Source organism: Calypte anna, chromosome 11, assembly GCF_003957555.1.
Source record: "Calypte anna isolate BGI_N300 chromosome 11, bCalAnn1_v1.p, whole genome shotgun sequence".
Classification (NCBI taxonomy): Eukaryota; Metazoa; Chordata; class Aves; order Apodiformes; family Trochilidae; genus Calypte; species Calypte anna.
In genome coordinates, this window is record NC_044257.1 from 8,842,154 (window position 1) to 8,862,363 (window position 20,210).

The following is a 20,210-nucleotide window of genomic DNA, read 5'->3' on the forward strand; positions in this document are numbered from 1 at the left end:
AAATTTGAAGACTGAAAATTATTTAAAGAAAAAAAGCTCATTGTTGAGACAGGAAAGTGTGTTCATTGTATTTTTATTCTTCTATCTTTGGATTGTGGAGTAGGAGTATACCACACTGGTTCAATCTGAATTTTAACATTTTTCACACTAACGGAGTTTTATCTGATTGGATTGCAAACAATCTAGGGCAGGAATATTCTTTTCTGTTTGTTGGCCTTTAAAAAAAAAAGGGGGAAAAAGAAAAAGGAAGAAGCAGCAATGAATTATTTTCTTGGAAAACAATCTTTAAACTATGAGATTTAAACAGTTTGATTTTTTTACTATCATAGATGCAAATGAAAATTCTTTAAAATGACCTGAGGATACCCATCTCTCCCTTTTGCTTTAGTATATAGTGGTCATTTTATTCCTATTTTAAAGATGGCAATGATTAAACATTTGGTATTTGGAGCTTAGAACTAATGGAAAGTAAATTAATTGCAATGGAAACATTCCATAAAGCTTGCATATTAAAAATGACTAAACAAAATTAAAACAAGAAAAAATAAACCATGTGTAAAATAAATAAAAAAGAAAACATCATACAGACTGTTGAAACAACATTTGTAATATATTATAAAATCATTATATTTTCAAAATAGATAAAGATCAATTTCCATTAGGCTGAGAACAAAGTATTTGTAAATAATGGCAGGAATATGTATGGCAATTGCAGCAATGTTTTACATGTTGAAAATAATCCTAATAAATATTATAAAAATGTAAATCGGCAAATAACTAGTTATTAAATAAAAATTAAGTTGTTTTGCAGTAAATGGAAATGATGTAATAGATACCAGTTATTAAACAAATATTTGTTAGCTCATACTTATCAAGGACAGTTTCCTGCATTTTATGTCACACTCTGTCTTTATTATATGCTTGGATCATATAGCTGACTGATAAAAAACACTTTACTGTATTTCTCCACTACATTAACTCAATTACTGTTCTTGTTCTCACAGCACCTGTTTGTTAGGGATGAGCTCAAGCAGTTCAGCAGAAATCAGGTTCCTTCAAACATCTGTGTGTTTGGAGGCACAGGAGTAGCTTGGTTTGGTACGCATGCCAAGACAAGACCCAAAATCTGATCCAGCCAGGAGGTGCTTCTGTGGCAATTGGCCCAAAAAAGCTGGAGAAGCTGTTTAATCCTCCATAAGAGGAGTAAGCTGTGCTCTGTTTTAGAAGAATTAGCTTGTGGCTTGAGTTGCTTTTTTTTTTCCTTCTGTTGGATATTTCATGGCTTCAACCTTCTTCACACGGAGTCACAGCTTTGGTGAGGTTTACTATCATATAATAAGCTTCTGAAGGAAAAAAAATAAGTATATCAAGGTTTTATTTAACACCCTCAGTTGAATCCCAACACTCAATTTTAGAGGATTTTTCTTCTTGTCTAATTCAAAGACACTCAGCCAGGAAGAGCTTTAAGGGGCAGATAGTCAGATATCATTTCTGATTGTTATCATGTGATAAGAAGAAAAGGGCATAATTATGTGAAGTCAGTTTCTCCTCTTTCTTGCTCTAAAAACAGTTCAAGGATGAGACAGCTCCTTAGTACAATCCTGAGAGAAGAGAGGGAGGACTCTCAGGGCAAAATTCATAAGAGCCTTGGGGTTTAGAGAGGACAGACAGAACTCTTGTAGCCCTCCTTGAGAACTTCTGAATGTTGACCAGTAAGTAGAGATGGGCTGTATGGTCCTGCTTCTTCAGAGCTATCTGCTTCAGTTTACACAAACTCTGAGCAGATGCAGAAGGTAAAGCATGTGGATGCACCAGTAGTGCAGAGCAGCTGTGGGAGGACCAGCCACTTCGTGATTCAGCTTCCTTGTTATAAATTAATAGATAACGCAGCAGAGAAGGCTGTAATGCAGAAGGCTTACAGATGATCAGACTCTGTGAAAAAGAAAACCATCTAAGCATTTCAAATCTACAATGTGCCATATGCAGTTGCCTCCAGAGTTTCCATTTTTCTCCTTGGGGGTCAATAATTTAAGGTTCTTTCATTCAGGGAACTGAGCATCTTCTTTATTTTTGTTAGCATTCTCAGTTCCATGGAAATCAAGTAAATGGGTGTGGTTTTTACTTTGCATGCCTTAGCCTTTGGAATGCACAGAAAAAGTTAAGTGTAAAAAATTCACGTCTCTTATGTCTTACATTTGACAAGTGACACATGATGTAGGACCCAGTTTCAGATCAGCTCTAGCACCTGTTTGCACCTTGCATTAGCATTCAAAAGCTATTGCAGATGTAGACCAGTATGGGTAGTCTGGCCATTAAGTCCTCAGGTATGACTAGACGGTTAAATCCCATCACTAATGAAAAAAAGAATAACATGAATGAGCAAAGTAGAGCCCTGAAGAAGGTTTAAGTTGTACTGCAAAAAAAAAAAAAAAAAAAAAAAAAAGAGAGAGAGAGAGAAAGAAAGGGATAGGAAGAAAAACCATGGCAGAGCTGTGTCCATTGACTGAGAATATGTTACAGAGTGTGTGACACAAATCTTACATATATAGAAATATATTACATACATTTACAGTGTTACTGCATTTTCCCTTGGGAATGTGACTAGCCAATTTTAAAACTTGCTTAGATGAACTGATGAAATACAGTAAAAGGGTGCTGTTTTAAATGAATCAAATTCACATTTTCTTCCTAAAAAAAGACTGCCTGTTGCCATTCTCTGAAGGCGCTTGTAGTGGGATGAGCAATATGAATAATTAAGGAAAATGGGTATGTGTGCTCCAAGAAGAGACAATTTTGGTATTGAACATCCTTTATTCTTACATTTCTAAGATGAACTAAAAGGACTTTTCATTTCTCTAGATTTCTCCAGATTTCCCATCCTTAACATTGTACAGCATGCCTCTTCTCCTGTCTTAATGACATCCCAAACTTTTGTTGAAAATAATTGATTGAATTTAAATTTCCTTAAAAGTTTAAGAGGTAATGTTACAGTATAAATTTCCTACCAAACACTAAGTAGGGAAATATCCATTAGTGAAATTAACTACAGTTTCTAGGTAGCTAACAATGTGCAGTATACAGTAGGGCATGGCTAATGAACACTGCAGTGGGTGATATTTCATTATACAAATTAATGCTCACATTTTAATGGGAAAGTCACATAATGAATCTCAGCTTCAGTGACAGCAATTAGAGACACAGATTGTCCCCTTCTGGACAAGGCACTGTTTAGCAATAAGCAGCTGTGTAAAAAGTCTTCAGGTTTACAACATATATATATGCTTTGGGGGAATTAGTGTACAGTTTATATTAATGTACTGAATCTTCCTTGCAAAGTAACAGCCATATTTATCTCTCTGCATTTTAACTAAGTAAAGACATGTAAAAAGACTAAATAAATATTGTAGATGAGATATAAGTAAGGGGAAATATTCAATTATAAAACTTTATAAAAATTAAAATATTTTAATGTAATACCGAATGCACAGTTGAAAAATCCATAATAAACTGACTGAAAAACATTAAAAGCCATTCCTTTTTCAGTGTAGGGATAGTTTCATCTTAAATAAGAGAGAAAAAGCAGTAGTAAAAGAAAGTAGTAAAGAGAAGAAGTTAACTAGTATTTCTGACAAACAGATTAATTGTGTGGTGAAACATGTGCAGGATCCAAAAATAATCCTACAGAACCTTTGATATTCCATTTGGTTTAAAAAGTGTGAAGTGAATGATTAGAATGATAAAAGAAATTACCGTGTAAGAATAGGCATAATAATGAACTAATTAAACCATACAGCAATTCATTTCTAAAATATCTGCTGCACAATGGATAAAATAGGTTATCAATAACTGTTTCAATGCTAAAATAAAAAATGCTGGAAAATGTTTTCAATATTTTCATTAAGCAATATCCTCTGGAATTACAAGATGTTTGATTTCATTTGCTTTGCATGAAAAGAAACTATAGCTTGTTTAGAAATGTATAGGATCAAATTGCAAGTCAAATTGCCCCTGAGTGACTGTCAACCCCCCCACTACTGACTGCCAGAGCATTCAGTGTCAGGGTTCCTGTTACTGATGCAGAGCCCTCATGGTACTGAGGGGCAGCACTTTGAGGTGCCAAGGGGCACCCTCCAGAAACAAACTCTTTAAGAAACCTTATTTGATAAAGAAACCTTATTTAATAAAGAAAGCTTATTTGATAAAGGAAGGGGATGAGGGAGGTTTAGAGGGGAAGTGTAGGGTGCAGTGTGGATTTTTAAGAAGATGTGGTAAGTATGAAAAAATATTAAAGCAGCCCACAGCACTAAATATAAACAGATATTCTAGAAATACAGAGTTTTGATAAGAGAAGCTGAAAATAATAGTAAAAATATGCGTGTGACTATTAGGTTTATGGAGAAGAGGGGAAAATTCTGTAGATCTGGCAGGTTTTAACAATTGGTATCTTGCTAATACTGCAGAAGAATGTATAAAAATTTATCAGCCTTGGTGTAGGAGACTAAATATTCTTCTACTCTCAGAAAGAAGCCTGATGGTTTTTCTAAGTATTTCTCAATGGTACAGTTCTGCCATTAAATAATGGGGCTGTTATGCTGTAGCCCACTACATTTTAGTATTTTTTAGACTGAATTAGACTAGATAACTTAGAGATAAAGTCTGAAAAACCCTGGCTGAAGAGCTCTCCAAATCATTAAAGTTCATTTAAAAAAACAAGTCCTGGAACAGAGAGCAAGTTCTAGAGCACTTGTAGTAGCAAAAAAGCTCTGGCTATTCTAGTATTCCCCTAAAGAAAAATTATTAAGACCTTGAAATTATAAATGGAATTCCCTGACAGAATTTTGGTGTAAAATTGCAGAATGAATTTTTAACTATTTAAGAGTTGGTAGCATAGTGAATTCCATTTTATTTTATGAAAATAAGTTCCATCAAGTTTCTTGTTTTTTCTCAAAGCTTATGAAAGTAGCTTGTTCCATGTCAATAGTCCCCACTTGCAAACTGCAGTACACAGAGATTAAGTGGTACATAAACTGAGAGTTCCAAAGCAGTGCTTTCAGCTCCATCTATTTGGTCTTTCATAATTATCTGGGAGAGTATATAAAGTCAGGGTTGCTAAAATTTACCAATGGCACAAAAAATTGTAAGATGCTAAAAATCATGGGGAAACACTGATTACTCTTGTACTCAAGTGGGCTCTTTTCAACAATATGAATTCTAAATCAGTAAAATGTAAAGGAACAAATACTAGAGGCATTGATGAACTTGGCCTAGGATTATGGCAGAGAAGCAACAGTTGATTGCTGTAGCTATGGATGCAAACACTGTCTCAGACTGTGTAAGATTAATATAAAGTTGAAATTTCATCAGAGCTTTAGTGTAGGTACCAATAATTTAAAAGGACATTGAAAAACTGGGAAGGGTATTCCACTCAAGAGTGAGAGAAGGTGCAGAGGTGACTGGTTTGCTGTCTGCAGGAACCTTTCTGAGGGAAGAGGGTTTTTTTTCTTTAACAAATCTGGTTGATCTAGCAGGGAAAATTGTAGCAATGTTCATTTGTAGGAAATTCAAGATAGAAATCAGGCAGACATTTTGGGCAGTGAAATTCTTCACTAGTCAAACAATTTACCCGGGGACATACTGTGTTCTTCTTCAGTGCCATGATTCAAACAGAGTATGTTTAAACTAAAAAAGTAATTTTTTTTTTTTCCAAATTGTAGTTATGATTTGATGCAGGAATTATCATGTGAAGGTCTTTGGCTTGTGTTGTACAGCAGATCAGACTAGATGATCATAATTATCCCTTCTGGCCTTAAAATCTGTAAATCTATTTATAATCTGGCTGTGGTCTCCTTGCACAGCCCGCAGCAGATAATTCCTATGACTAGTGTGATCAGATTGTGTTCTGAGCAGGACTGATGATAGCTTGCATAGATAATACATCTGTGTTTTTGTACAACCTACTATACAAATAGACCTGTTTCTACTGGGCAACATGTCTGTTTCCAGTTTTCCCCCAAGCTTTTGTGCAGATTTTGCAAGCAGCATTTAATTGCTACTGTTTTAAAGTATCCTGATGTAAAATAGTTCTTGTGAGATGTCTTGTGTCTTGTAAACCAGAGCAGTAGATGGATGGGAACTGTGATTCTGTTGCCCACATATGTTAATCCCTCTAAGATACCCTTTTTTATTGTACAAACTGGAATATTCTCTCTTTCTACTCCATTGTTAAAATGTTTGCAGGGATGCAAGCGGGGCGAGAGAATTAACAAAATCAGGATGGTCATTGCCTTAGTGAACAATGAAAAATGACTCTTGGATATGAAATGCAGAAAATTATTTTGAAAAAGGCATGTTCTCTCACTCCTACATGGCAACATTAATTCATGTGAACTGATACTAAGTGTTAAATAACTCATCCAGACTCTGCTTTTGGCAGTGTTACCAGGGTAGTCATTACACTGGGATGAATTCTCTGAAACCTTTCCTCAAAGTAAGAGATGCAAACAGATTGTCTTCTAACAAGAATCATGGCCTTCCCCTTTTGTCCCCTGTAGTATTCTTTGGAAATATACTATTGCAGATTGGGCAGAGTCTTGAAAATTAGGGAGTCCTTTGGGTCTTTCAGTGAAACTGGCTCAGTTACTGGTTGGTTTTGTTGAGGTTAGGTTGGGCTTTTTCCCACACCAGCTTCTAACTCTGTTTTGTCATTTGTACAGGGACTTAAGCGAAGCATAGCTGGTTGTTCATGTGAATGGATGAAACAGCATCTAAATATCTGTGCAATTAGTGAATTTAGGAAATAGTGACAAACTACATGTAAAAGACTTAAAGCTGATTTACTGCCTCCTACTCCTTCTCCTAATGCCTGCCCTTGAAATAGCAGCAGTTAAGATTGCTTTGAAGTAAGCTAAGCACTGCCAATGTTTGGATCTAAAAGAGAAGAGAGAGGGGTTTTGAATAGTGCCTTTTGAACAATGTTATTTGGCCAGTCATGTGTTGGAAAGGTGGCACAGTGTGTTGCCACGTGTTTTGAGTCCAATTTCAGACCTTACGCTTTAGATCTCCTTTCGAGCTGTGCTAGGGGTGGGAGCACCACAGAGGCAGTGAACCAGGACTAGGAGAGATTTGAACTTTTATCACACTGTCTCAGTCAGTGTCCTTTTTCAGTCCAATGCATAGGGTGTTAGTGGTGAGCTGTGTCCAGATCTCCTCTGCTGAAAGAAAGATCACTCAGAGGAGAAGCCTTCAAGAGAAAAATGTAATGACTTCAAGTCTTAGTAATTCAGAATAAGAGTACGTTGTGCCCAGTGCTTAAGACTGAAAATACTTTAGAATTACAAAATGTTACTAGTATATCCTCTAGTTGGCATATTTTAACTCATGTATACATATTTCTACAAACTTCTACTCCCTGCAGAACTAGTTATTTGATGGTTGACATAGCACCTGCTGTACTGGGATACACTTTGTAATAGTTTCATTTGATGTGCAATGAAAACACACACTGAACTTTCATTAGAATAAAAGGAATTTTTCAATATCATTGTATTAAAGCTTTCCATAAAGGTGTAGGGGATGCTGAAAAGTCAAAGCATTTAACCTTATAAAGTCTGCTAGTTTGTTTTTTTTTTTCACCCATCTTCTTAGGCAGCACTTGAAATACCAAAGTTGTGTCAGAGGTCAGTAGTGACTTTTGACAGTATCTGGTGGGACAAACATGAGAATAACAAAAAACAACTCAGAAACACTGCAGCATGTACATGCTCTAAAAACAGCATTGATGTTCATCCACATACTGACTGCCAGCACAGCTGCTGGAGGTTGCAGTCTCCCAAACAGCACTGCAGAAACAGCCTGATAGACACCCAGTCTATTCTGTCCCCTTGTTCCTACCCTAAAATGCCTGGGATGGAGGTGTGTATGCTCACACACTCATCTGAGACCTGGAAAACCCCAGACAGACATGATGCATCTCAGTTCAGAGATTCTTCCATGTCAGTAGGAACTGGTTGCTTTTGCACAAATCCCATTGAAGTACAGCCCCTACTTCTCATTGGTGGAGTGCAAGAACTTAATGAGGTGATTGTGGAAGACTCAGAAATTGCACTGAAATGTTTAAATCCAAGTTCTTCTGTTAAGCTGTGTGAACCTAGGCCTAAAGCAGGAACCATGCTAGTTACTACCTCTCCCTGTGCTGAAAACATCTTGTTTGAGATGCTGCACTTTTCTCTTCTAAAAAGGTCGATTAATGTGGTTGATGTAAAGTTCTCATGTCTGCTGTTTAGCTATAGGATTACACTATGGATTTAGAATTTCCACTGCTCTAATTTGCTTCAGTCCTGTCTTAATGGCAGCACGGATGCAGCTGCCGCTTATGGTCTGCTCTGCTCATGCAGTGCTGTGTGGTCATTTGAGTGTTCTGGTATTGCATCTCATTAGTAAATTCCTGTGATCTGTGAGAGAAGCAGCTTCCCAAGTATTTACCAGCCTTTCAGTTGAGCCTGTAGCTTAAATAACAAAAGTTAGAAAGCCTTTCAATTTTGTTTTAAGCAGATTCTGAGGTTATTTGAAAATGGGCAACTTTACAGTTGGTTTGGTGAACTACATGATATTATATAGTATTTCTGCTTCTGGAGGAAGTTTTCAAAACAAATATTTGCAGTGTACCCTTTGGAGAAGGCTTGCCTTTGTCTTTTGGATCACTCTGGAAAAAGAAGCTATATGGAGAAAACAGTTTCTTGTTGAACTCCCTCATACAAATAATTGTCAATATTGACAGCTCACAGGTCTTTCAGATTCCTGTCAAATTTTGTGAGGACTTCTGTACTTCTCCCTTTAAAAGGAACTCTGCATTACTAACAGGTGCAAAATATAGATGTGCATATTTTTAGAGGTATGGGGGGGGGTTTATGTGTCTTTATGATCATGTATGAATATGTATTACATGTGCAGGATCTTCTACCTCTTAAAATATATGAAGAACAATAAAAGTTTAGTGCTAGATTCAAATATATATTTAATTCATGAAAATAATCTTATATGTTTTAAAATTCTATTCAAGCTAATCCTAGAAAAGTGTTTATGGTAGGTAAATTACACATTTTACTACTTGAGCATTAGAAATGCCATTAGTACAAATCTAAAGGACTGCAAATAATAGTAGATAGCACTAATTTCAAAGACAAAACCTAAATATATTTTGTACTTTTTTATTACTTGTTTTCTTTTTTATTTTGACTACTTTTTATTTTAACTATATGTTCTTACATGCAGCAATCATAATGTAGTGTAATGATATTAATATTTTATAGAAACTGTATTTATAGTTCTTTATTTAGAAACAATGCAGTAGGTCTGCAGATCTTTGAATCCTTCTGGAATGGTGCCCTCCAAATAATGATAAATTACTTGTGCAGTATGCCATTTGCTAATTATATCCTTGATTTACTGCAGAGCAAGACTTAAATCATTCATTCCAGTCTTGCGTAACAGTGCCATAAAATTTTTAGGTTTAAAAATGGTTTCCATGTGTATAATTTAAACAAATTTTAGAGCAATTGTATACACAAAATATTGCAACCATCCATTTGTTACATTCTTTGTCTCTTTTTTTCTTTTTTAAACTTGTACTTTTAATGATTACTGTGGTTGAAATTGTTATGCTTCATTTTCATAATCATAGCTTTTAATTCTACAACAGTTTTCTACATGTTAGATTAAGAAAAAGATGGCTAATTGTGTGTAGATCCCATGTCATTCCTGAATAGCCTCACATTCTAGAAACCGATTTTAGAAATACTCAGTCTATGAATTAGTCTTTGATTAAAATTAAAAAATTAATCATTATCTCTAAGACCTTGTTTTGAAGATTCCAATGTTGATTTTCTTGTTCTTCACTTATCCTTACACCAAAGTGCACTTAACTCCCTTTCTTTATGTTTTTCTCTTTCTCCATACCTGTAGGTGAGAAGCCTTACAAGTGTCCGCATTGTGATTATGCTGGTACTCAGTCTGCATCCCTCAAATACCACCTGGAACGGCACCACAGGGAGCGACAGAACGGAGCAGGACCACTCTCTGGGCAGACTGCAAGTCAAGAACATAAAGATGAGACATCAAGTAAAAGTTCCGTGTTTATTAGACCAGATATATTGAGAGGAGCCTTCAAGGGGCTTCCTGGTATCGATTTCCGCAGTGGCATGGTCTCACAGCAGTGGACGTCAGGAATGCTGTCTTCTGGAGATCAGCAAGGACAAGCAGCTGGCATGTCATCTGAAGTGTCTTCAGAAAATATGAAGGGTTCAGATATATCTTCCAAAGGTACACACTTCTCTGAACTCGGCCGTGCTTACCAGAACATGGTTGGGAATGGAGTGAACTTTCAAGGGTCTTTGCAAGCTTTCATGGACAGCTTTGTCCTAAGTTCTTTGAAGAAAGATAAAGAAATGAAGGATAAAGCGCTCTCAGATCCACTTTCAGCAAAAGCTCTGGGCTCAGATGGTGGTGAGGAAAAGATAAATAGCAAGTCCTCACAGAGAAAAACAGAAAAGTCACAATACGAGCCTCTTGACTTATCCGTAAGGCCAGATGCAGCCTCCCTCCCAGGCTCATCTGTTACTGTGCAAGACAACATCGCTTGGCACGGCTGCTTATTTTGTTCCTTTACAACTTCATCTATGGAACTAATGGCTCTGCACCTCCAGGCCAATCACTTGGGCAAGGCTAAACGTAAAGACAGCATTATAGGCAACAACAAAGACCAATCTAGAGAAGCTTCAGCCTCGGTTAATAAAGTGAGCTTGCTCCCCTCTGTGCAGTCCAGCAAGGAGGCAGTGGTTTCAAACATGCTCAGCCAGCTGGACTCAGCTTCTGAGAAAATGACCCAAGGACAAAATAAAGAGACCCTGGGAGAGCAAAAGAGCACTGCGTGGCCCAGCCACATGGAATCCACTTTTTGTAATTTTTCAACAGACTTCTATAAGCAGTTTGGTGTTTATCCTGGTGTTATTGGCACAGGAACACAAAATTCTTGCACCAGTAATGAATCCGAAATAAAAACACAATCCGAAGATGACCCAAATATTCTTCTTTCTGACTCTGTAAATAAAAGTGCTACTGATGACCTTTCTGACATAGCTTCATCTGAGGATATGGAATCTTCCAAGGAAGAAAACATTGAAGATGAGGACATTGACACGGAACCAGATATTATGAATAAGCAGTTGTCTGCCCTAAATAAAGAAAGCAGTGAAGGAAGTGACAACATCCAAAGTGCAGTCACCTCACAACCAACACAAGGGCTGGTACCACCACTGCCGCAAGCATCAGAAAAGCAGTGGCACAGTCAGAGTCTTCTATCCTCCCATGAAACTGCACAAGGAGTGATGAAGCCTGAGCAAGTTCAGGGTCCACAGGTCCTGGAGAAGCAGATGAACATGTTGTCAGTCCTAAGAGCTTACAGCTCTGATGGCTTAGCAGCCTTTAATGGACTTGCAAGTAGCACAGCAACTAGTGGATGTATCAAGAGACCTGACTTGTGTGGTAAGTTTTAGACCTTCTTTTAGACCATTTCAGAAAACACTTGTGCAGAATCATGAAGCTGCTCTTTAAATATACTTAGTCATGTTTGTTAGTAATACAGTTTTTTAAATGTTAAACCCTGTGGGCCAAATTCTAGTCTTATATGTGGTCTACTCCATTGAAATCAGCAGTGCTGCATGCATATACTTATACAGGATTTTAGAAAGAACTTGCTTTTTAAGCTAGAGTAGCAGCAATAGACTACCTGTGCTAGTGGCATCTGAGGGGGATACTTACTGCTTTAGCATACTCAAAGGAGGAAAAAGTTTTAAAAAATTTACAAGGTAACTTGCAAACTTTTCAGTATTTTGATATGAGTAAGAACCCTAGAAAACACTGGATGCTTTGCTAAGCAAACCTTGCTTTCTCTCTCTTTTTTTCTTTTTCTTTTTTTTTTTTTTCCTTTCTTTGAACTGAGGTGTGTTCAGTTAAAACAATATTAATGCAGTCATGGAACTTGTCTACTTGTGGCAAAGAGCCCTTTTTTTTTTTGTTCTTCTATTTCCCTCACTTCTTTTTTAATTATATTTTCCTGGTTTGTTTCAATGGCACCCATGCAGTAGTTGCCCTTGACCATTTTCACTATTCTAACAAGCAGTTGTACAAATTGTGATTTGCCTGATTAAGAATATGCCTCCAGGTAATTAAAAAAACAACACACGAAGCAAACAAAACCACCTTTTACCCTTATTAGTCTCAGATTTACAAAACTGCCATTTTACTTCCTCATATCACACACATCATATTTGACGAGACTGAAAGCTGAATCTATTTAGAACAAAAAAGAATTAGGATTCTTTCAATTTATCTGCTATTTTGTCAGCATAGTTATTGTTCGAAAGAGATTTTACAGTGAAAATCCTTTGAAACACAGTATCAGTTTAAAAAGAGGGATCAGCAAAGGACACAAAAACTTCAGTAATGTTCATTTCACTTAACCTTCAAACTAATCAGAATACTCGCCGTCAGAGATGAACATGCATAATAAAATGTATTCAAGTTAAAAAAGAAAAAAAAAGTGATCAAAAGTTTAAAGCCTGACAATTTAAAATGAAACCCTATATCTGCAGACACTTAAGAGTGGTTACCTTGGTTAAGTTAATGTTAGTGGGAGCTTTGTTTGACTGTACTGGGATAATATATGTGCTTAAAGGCTAACCCCTCCTTCAGGCCCCTGTCTGCTTTTCCAAGTGTATTAGTTGGTCTGATGAAGTCTGAATAATTCCTACAAAGTTAATCTTAGTTGTTTTCTTAGAGCATTTTGACTTCACAGTATCACCACTACCTAAACTGAATCACAAGCCCAGGTATCTACAGAGCCTTACTTGTGTCTCAGTTCACTAAGAATCAATTAAAATATTTCCATATAAGATATAAGATAAATTAAAATATTTCCAGATTCTTCAAAACAGGAGGTAGATTACTGATAATTTGAAAACAGTTGATAGGTGATTTGATTTGCTGCTGGTAAAATCTTACTTGGATTTTTTTTTCTATTTGTGGAGTACAATCGCTCAGTTACAGAAAATACACATAGCAGAGAACAGATTCTCTAAACAAAGAAGTAAAAAATTGAAAAACTAAGATTAGTTGCTACAAAACTCTTCTATACCTCTTTTCAGGTGTAAGGTTTATAAAACAACAAAAGAATCCATTTAACATTTAATTCCTCCACCCACCAAAATAGTTTTTAAAATTCTTTCCTGCCATGAGTGTCTGCAGAATCCAAGCATTAAGGTTGACTATTAAAATATGTTATTTCATTTTTCTCAATATCTCAGAGCAGAAGTAGATGTGAATAAACCCTATGTCAGTAGTTCTTTTTTCATTTGGCCAGTTTGGACACCACCTACTTGAAAGTATTATTTTTATGGAGTTTTCATTTTCTCTGTGATATTTTATACTGTGAAATCTCACTCCATCTGAGCATGCTGGTGCGGGGAATCTTACCTGATGTTTCTGTGCTTGCAAATTAGCCATCAGAAGCACCCTGTTCACTTATTAGACTGATTTCCCTCTTGCACAAAGCCCATGACCTTAGTCATGGTTCCACTTGTCTCTCCTAATGACTGAGAGATCAGAAAACTTGAGACCCACCTCCAGCACCCAGTGCCAGGGCATGGTTCTTGTGTTCCTTTGTATTTTGGGAGGCTGTGCATTTGCCTTTCTTTTTTATGGCCAATGATAGGGGGGCTGTTGACATCCCAAGAGAGAACACTGATACATTTGGTACAGTCTTTCCACAGTCAGCACAGAAAGGAGTGGTGCTTTTTCCATGGTAAAGGTACAGTGGAAATGAAATTGAAATAAAACATCTCAGCTTCAGTTAGCTGAGAGTGAATCTTTGATTGGCCATGCTAATTGAGTTAAATTTCTGGCTGCATAAAAACAAGCTGGGATTTTCAGTGATCCATGTGGATCATTTTTAGTTGGCAGATTTTACCTTTAGATAATGGGTCCATTTTTAAGCACAAATCTTGGCATGAAAACTATTTACTTTCTAGAGGAGAATGCCACCAACTCACATTGTTGTTTTGGAAGGTCACCACACATGGGGGGAAGCAGTCCTCAGTTTCCCTATATGTAGAATGAGAGAGACTGATGATGTACACATAATTAATTTATGCTTCTATCATGCTTTGGGCTATAGGGATGAAAGACAGAATTACGAAAGAACCATAGTTACTGCATAATGCAGAAATATCCACGTGCAAATGCCACAGAGATAAAAACCCACAAAATTTTGTAATATTTCTCCTCTACAAACAGCAGATTAGGAGAGAACAGAAAGAAACAAAAAATACCATCAATGAATTTAGGGTTACTCCTGACCTGTACTTCTTTTCAGATTCTCAACTGACTATATCTAGGGGCCCATCTTGATAATCTTTGTTACCAGGCAGTTTCTAAGCAGAAGACTTGCTTTTCCTTGTCGTTTGGCACCCAGTAGCCCAGCATGGAGGGGAAGCCCAGGGTGATGGCTCCATGGCTTGGTAACTGTCTTGGACATCTGTGTACTCTGCTTTCACAGCACTTGCTCATTCGAGAAGTTATGCTTGCAGGCTCTAGATCTATTCTGTATTTAAGTTTTGGAAGAACTGTTTCCCTTTCCATTTATGCTTTTATCTTTCTTTAGTCTTCCTATATACAGGTAGTTGTATCACAATAATATTCTACCTCCTGTTCCAAATCATTAATTTACATGTGATTTGCACAGCATCTATTTATGACAAGACACTTTCCTTTCTCTCTCTCCTTCCCTTTAAATTCTTCTACTTTTGTGTCTAAGGCAGTAAAATTTCCCTACTTGGATTTTCTGCTTGGGAAGTATTTAGTCTTTCAGAGAAGAGCTGGTGGGCTCCAAAACGACTGGCCAGAGATAGTCCTGGGCTTTAGCTGGTTGGTTAATGGGCTAGTGCTATTAAACCCACACTTAATGTCATCCAAAAGTATTAGTTTCATGTTGTCTCTATAAATCTAATTTGCTTCCATTCATGCTTGCTTTGCTCTGCAATTAGTGCTGTTTTCTCCTGCATAGGCTCCACCCCATTATCACTTCTTTTGCTGTTTGAGAACAGGGCAGGGCCCTTCTGATCTGTGGCAGCAGCCTTGGATTTCTGATCCTGAGAAAGGCTGAGCACTTCCAGTTGCCTTTGGAGCAGAAACCGTTCAACATTGCACAGAATTATTAAAATGTTCAGCATTATAACTTTCTGAAATACCTTCCAAATGTGGAGCTGCAGCACAGACAAGAGGGCTGGGCAAGGGGAAGATAGATTGTGGCAGATTATTACAGCTTTATTGTCACATAATTATAGTGCTCTACCCCAATGTTTAAATAGGGAATTTAGCTGCTGTAAATTACTTATTGCCACAGGTGTCAAAACCAAAAAGATTATAGTGCTAGCCCCATCAGAACTACGACCAACATATAAAATACAGAAGAAGATTTTTAATTGTTTGTGGTGGCTTGATCTGAATCCTTATTGCAGCTCTTTTAAATTATAAAATCCATATTAAACAGAAGCAAAATATATGCAAGCTCTGAGGACAGCTGTGAGGCAATGGAAGGTCATCCTGCTGCAGCAAACTGTAGTAGTCCTGGCCATTTAAAATAAATATATTGTAATGTACTTAAGTAACCCAGCATTTTGTTGTGATTTGCAGTTGAAGGAGAAACCAGAATATTTTTTCCCTTCAAGGCAAAATGAAACGATACAGAAATTGTTCTGCAGACTTTTCTTTACCCCATTATGGTGGTTTTGAAGAGGTTTCTTTAGTTTGAGTTAGGAGGTCCAAGGGCTGCTTTTAGTGTACAACTGTGCTGCAGAATAGGAGAGCAGCACCTCAGTCCCACGCCTGGGTTTCAGCTGCACTTCTGGATGTCACAGTGCCATTTGCATGGCAATATCAAACCAAACTCATATGGCTTGCTTCCTTTTTTTAATTAACTGGGAATGCCAGTGATCCAGTGAAGTTTGTGTTGCTGGATAAAAGGGCCGGTCTGTGAAGCATTGTATTTGCCAAATGGTTCACTAGTCATTTCAGTACAAACAAATGGATGGTGTCTGTAAGTCTGCAAACACTGTTGACATTTAGCCTTGTTTATGTTACTTTCCTTTTGCTGCATATTTTTGGCTAGAAAAGATACTGTCTGAATCAACACTGACTTCCTAAGCAGAAGCTAAGGACCCAAACTTGCATCCCTCATTCTCAATGAGTTGGACAACTTACTGACTAAGGTTTGCAGAATCAGGTCCCGTGATTGTTTGACTTTAAATTTCATTGCTATATTCATGTAATTTCATTTGATTGTATTTTGTTGTATCAGAAATCAGTCAGGTGATAACTTTGGCATCACCCTTTTGTTTACTGTTGAAAACTTTTATTTCTTATAATTTTTTGTATTGCGGTGTAACATTCCCCTTCCATTTATGTTTCTGGAAATTAACCCCTTAAATATCGGATACAACTAAGTGCTGAGTACCTCTTATTCCCAGTGAAACTGGAGGCATTCAGCCCCTCCTAGCACCAGATCTGAAAGGGGGATTGTGTTTGCAAAAGGAGGCCTTGGTATGTGCCTTGATTTCAGACATCAGTGGCCAGCCGCACCAAGGCAAATCGCTAGCACAGAAAGGCTTTTCTTCTCCTTGCAGAGACAAAATAATGATGTAAGCTTAGAGCTCTATGATTTTACTCTAAGTTTCATCTCCTGAACAATATATTCTTATTGTTTTTGTCATATCCAGGTCAAATTTAAATTAGAATTTAGGATTAGGCAGAGCCATAGAGATGTTTCCAGGTCTTTCCAAAGTGAGACAATGCTGTGGTTTGTGGTTTGGTTCAGGAATATATATTCTTGTGCCTGAAGTATAGTGTTTCCTAAAACTACTCATAAACATGAAAAATTTAGACATCCTTTGTAAGTCAAAACTAAGTGTACGATTAATACTTATTATGAGGCCAATTTTAAACAATTAATTTGACAGCAATTATAATGTTATTTTACAGGCTTTCAGAAATAAATAACAAAATTCATCTCTGTAATCTAAAGAATTTAGGATATCTTTATGTGGAGATGATCTTGTTGTGCACGGTATTGCATATCTGAAATTTCTGAGGTTTGCTCCCACCTATTTAGATACCCGTAGTACCAGGGATAAATAATTACCTGAGGCTTATTAATTGTTTCAGCAAAGGAAAAAACTATATACCTTAAGTGTAAGCATTAATATATGTATACACAATACATCCACAATATATAACAAACCATCATAATAGTACAAAATTAGAGGTCCTGAATATGTTCTGTTATTTATGTGTTTGGCAAGCTTAGGGAATGGACTTTAGTATGAGTGAAAATTCTCTTAACATTTTTAAGGTTATTTATTGTCATTTCCATTTGAGTTTTTAATGGTCCTGTATTTTGTAATGCTTTAGCAGGAAAAAAATACTGTAGTTATCTTTTTTCATATTCTTTAAGCAATATTTCTAGCTTAATATATTGTGCCAGGTTCTCCAATATTAACCAAGAGAGGCAGTAAAATTCAATGAACAGCACTCTGACATCCACAATTTAAAACCTGTGATTGAAGTGAAATGTGTAAACTTCTAGTGGGTTATCATGTGCTTTGGAATAGAGTATTGTTGGAAGTAATTAGAAAATATATTAAGGTTTCCTGGTAATGAAGGTATGTAAGTTTTAATAAATGTTGCTTTCTGAATAAGTGTCAAACTATATCTTTAAATGTATATGGAGTTACAAGTTAGGTCACTTCTGAATGGAATGTAAAACAATACTAAAATGCTTCAATAACTTATCTCAGTGTTGCTAATAAAAAAAAAGCTGTTAACCATTAGTGCAGTTTTGAGTCATTTTGTTAATTCACTCAAGAAAATTCTCTGAGAAACAACTTCTTTTTTGTAGACCAAAGACCACTCCTGCAATCCACAGTTGTTTGATGCTTTGAGAGGCAAACTCTGCAAAGCTGCTTGTTGGCCTTTGAGAGGATATTTATTAAAATGCAGTCTTCTAAGGAAGGAGTGGTTTGTTGTTAGAAAATGCCCTGTATGGTTAGGCAGGTATATAAGGGAGGGGCATTAGACTTGTTTCCTCCGTCACAGAAAATATCTTGGAAATCTGGGACCTGTTTCTCCTCTGTAAATATTCAAATCCAGCAGAAATTTTTGTGGAGACCACTGGGTTAAAAGTTAGTAACATGGGATGGATTAAATGTGTATTATTGTCTGGGTACTTGGCCAGAGTGAGCTGGGTCCAGTCCTGCAGCTGGAAATAGAGCCTTAGTGAGGAGGGGATGTACAAGGTCTGTCCCTGCAGAGAAATCCTAGGAGCACACAGCTCACGAGTGATCTTTCTTGGCCTTACATTAACTCAGTCTCCCATATTACAGGTAGCACTGAACTCTCCTTTTTGTTTCCCATGGGAAGAATGTGTGATAAGTGTTCTGAGATGGGCCTCCCTCGTCAGGCCCATGTGCCGTTCACCCAAGGCAATGCAAGCATAGGATAATAAGCATCCAGTTGCATCATTTCAAGTAGTATCATTCAGGTCTGTGGTAAGTGTTTCCAGGATGGGACCCATATGAGGTGGCCTTGTTGTTCTGTGTACTGCTGAGCACACAATAGAAGCTAAAGCAGAGCATGACCAGGGCTCCCAGTGTCACATCTTCATTAATGCTGTCACTTTTGAATAGCATATTGGTACTTTTTACTTATTCCACCAAAACACCATGAGTCAGGACCTGACATTTGAGTGTTCTGTGTCATACTGAGAAAAATCTGTAGTTCAGCAGTAGGACAATTATATTATTTTGGAAGGGCTAGAAATAATGCAGCATTTGTGAGACAACTGTAACATTTATCCAGACTCAGTGTGAGATTGTTCTTCCTTTTATTTGGAGAGCATTTCCAAAAAAGTATCAACTAGGAGAAAAGAGAAAAAAAAGACAAGAAAAAGTGGTGATTATGAATCCATTTAACCCCCATAGGGTATAATCTCATCTTGTGCAGTACTGCTGGCTGTTACATGCTTAAACTTCTATGCAGTGAGCTGTGAATATAGTCCTTATTGTCCTGTGGGCAATATGACTAAGGAAAAAATATCTCTGTAACACAATGGAGCATTTGTCTGGATGGCATAACCTAAAGTCCATAACATCAAATCTAAAGTTGTAATTATACAGCTGCAGTCACACCACTCAAGTGAAGACTGTGTCAGCACTTGTATTATATAAGAAATCCTGTTTTCAAGGGTTGATGAATCATATGCAATAAACATTTCTCACTAAGCAATTGTTTTGATTGTTCCAAAGCAACATCTAGGTGCAGGCCTTTCCCCAGTAGGACATTTACATCTTCTGCAATATGCCATGGCTTAACTTGGCACTTTATTTTTCTAATTAATGATCTTTTCTGAACTAGGAAATTACCTAGAAGGTTAAGGGATTTTTGCATTTGTATTGTTGTCAAAACATAAGCTGATTGGAGAAAACTCAGGGTGGGTAAGGTCTTCACTAACTAGGATTATAACAGGTGAACCGTGTCTTTCTCAGAAGTTCCAAAATTTTTTACAGTTTGTCCTCCTCAATGTTGACTAATGTTAGATGAACACTTCCTTAGAAGCCCCAGTCATGATTTTATTTTTTGAGATGTCTTGCAGTAGACCCCTTCAAACTCATAGTAACTCTTACTGCCATTTGAAGCAGCCACACATTTACTGGCAAGGAGCAGACAGAAAGAGGTTTATTTACAGCAGCACCACAGGGCTGAACTCAGAGCACTGTGCATCCTCCTGCACAGTAAAAGGAATCTACTTCGGAGTGAGACAGAATAGCAAAAACCACAATGATTTTTCTAGTACATGACATTTCTAGGTAGGTATGCTGGATCAGAGTGACTTGGGCTAACAGATGCCCCTGCCTGGGCATTGCCATTTACAAACAGGTGTTCCTGAACCCCCCCATGCCAGGCGTTTGCACCCAAGCTGCCTGGCCCTCCCCATTGTCCCTGGAGTGAGACTCAGGCCAGAAGTTTCTTTAAGCTGATCTCCTCTGATCCGGGGCGTCTGTAGCTCCGTTCCCTGCATAGAACAACCATTGTTCAGCTCACAGAGC

General features: G+C 37.2%; 1 protein-coding gene across 1 annotated transcript in view; it reads left to right on the forward strand.

Moving 5' to 3' along the window:
* Positions 1-20,210, forward strand: part of ZNF536 (zinc finger protein 536) — a 179,480-nt gene that overhangs the window by 51,652 nt on the left and 107,618 nt on the right. The window contains exon 3 of the mRNA XM_008491665.2: positions 9,961-11,538. Within this exon, the coding sequence (XP_008489887.1) occupies positions 9,961-11,538 (1,578 nt within the window). The remainder of the gene's footprint in view (positions 1-9,960; positions 11,539-20,210) is intronic.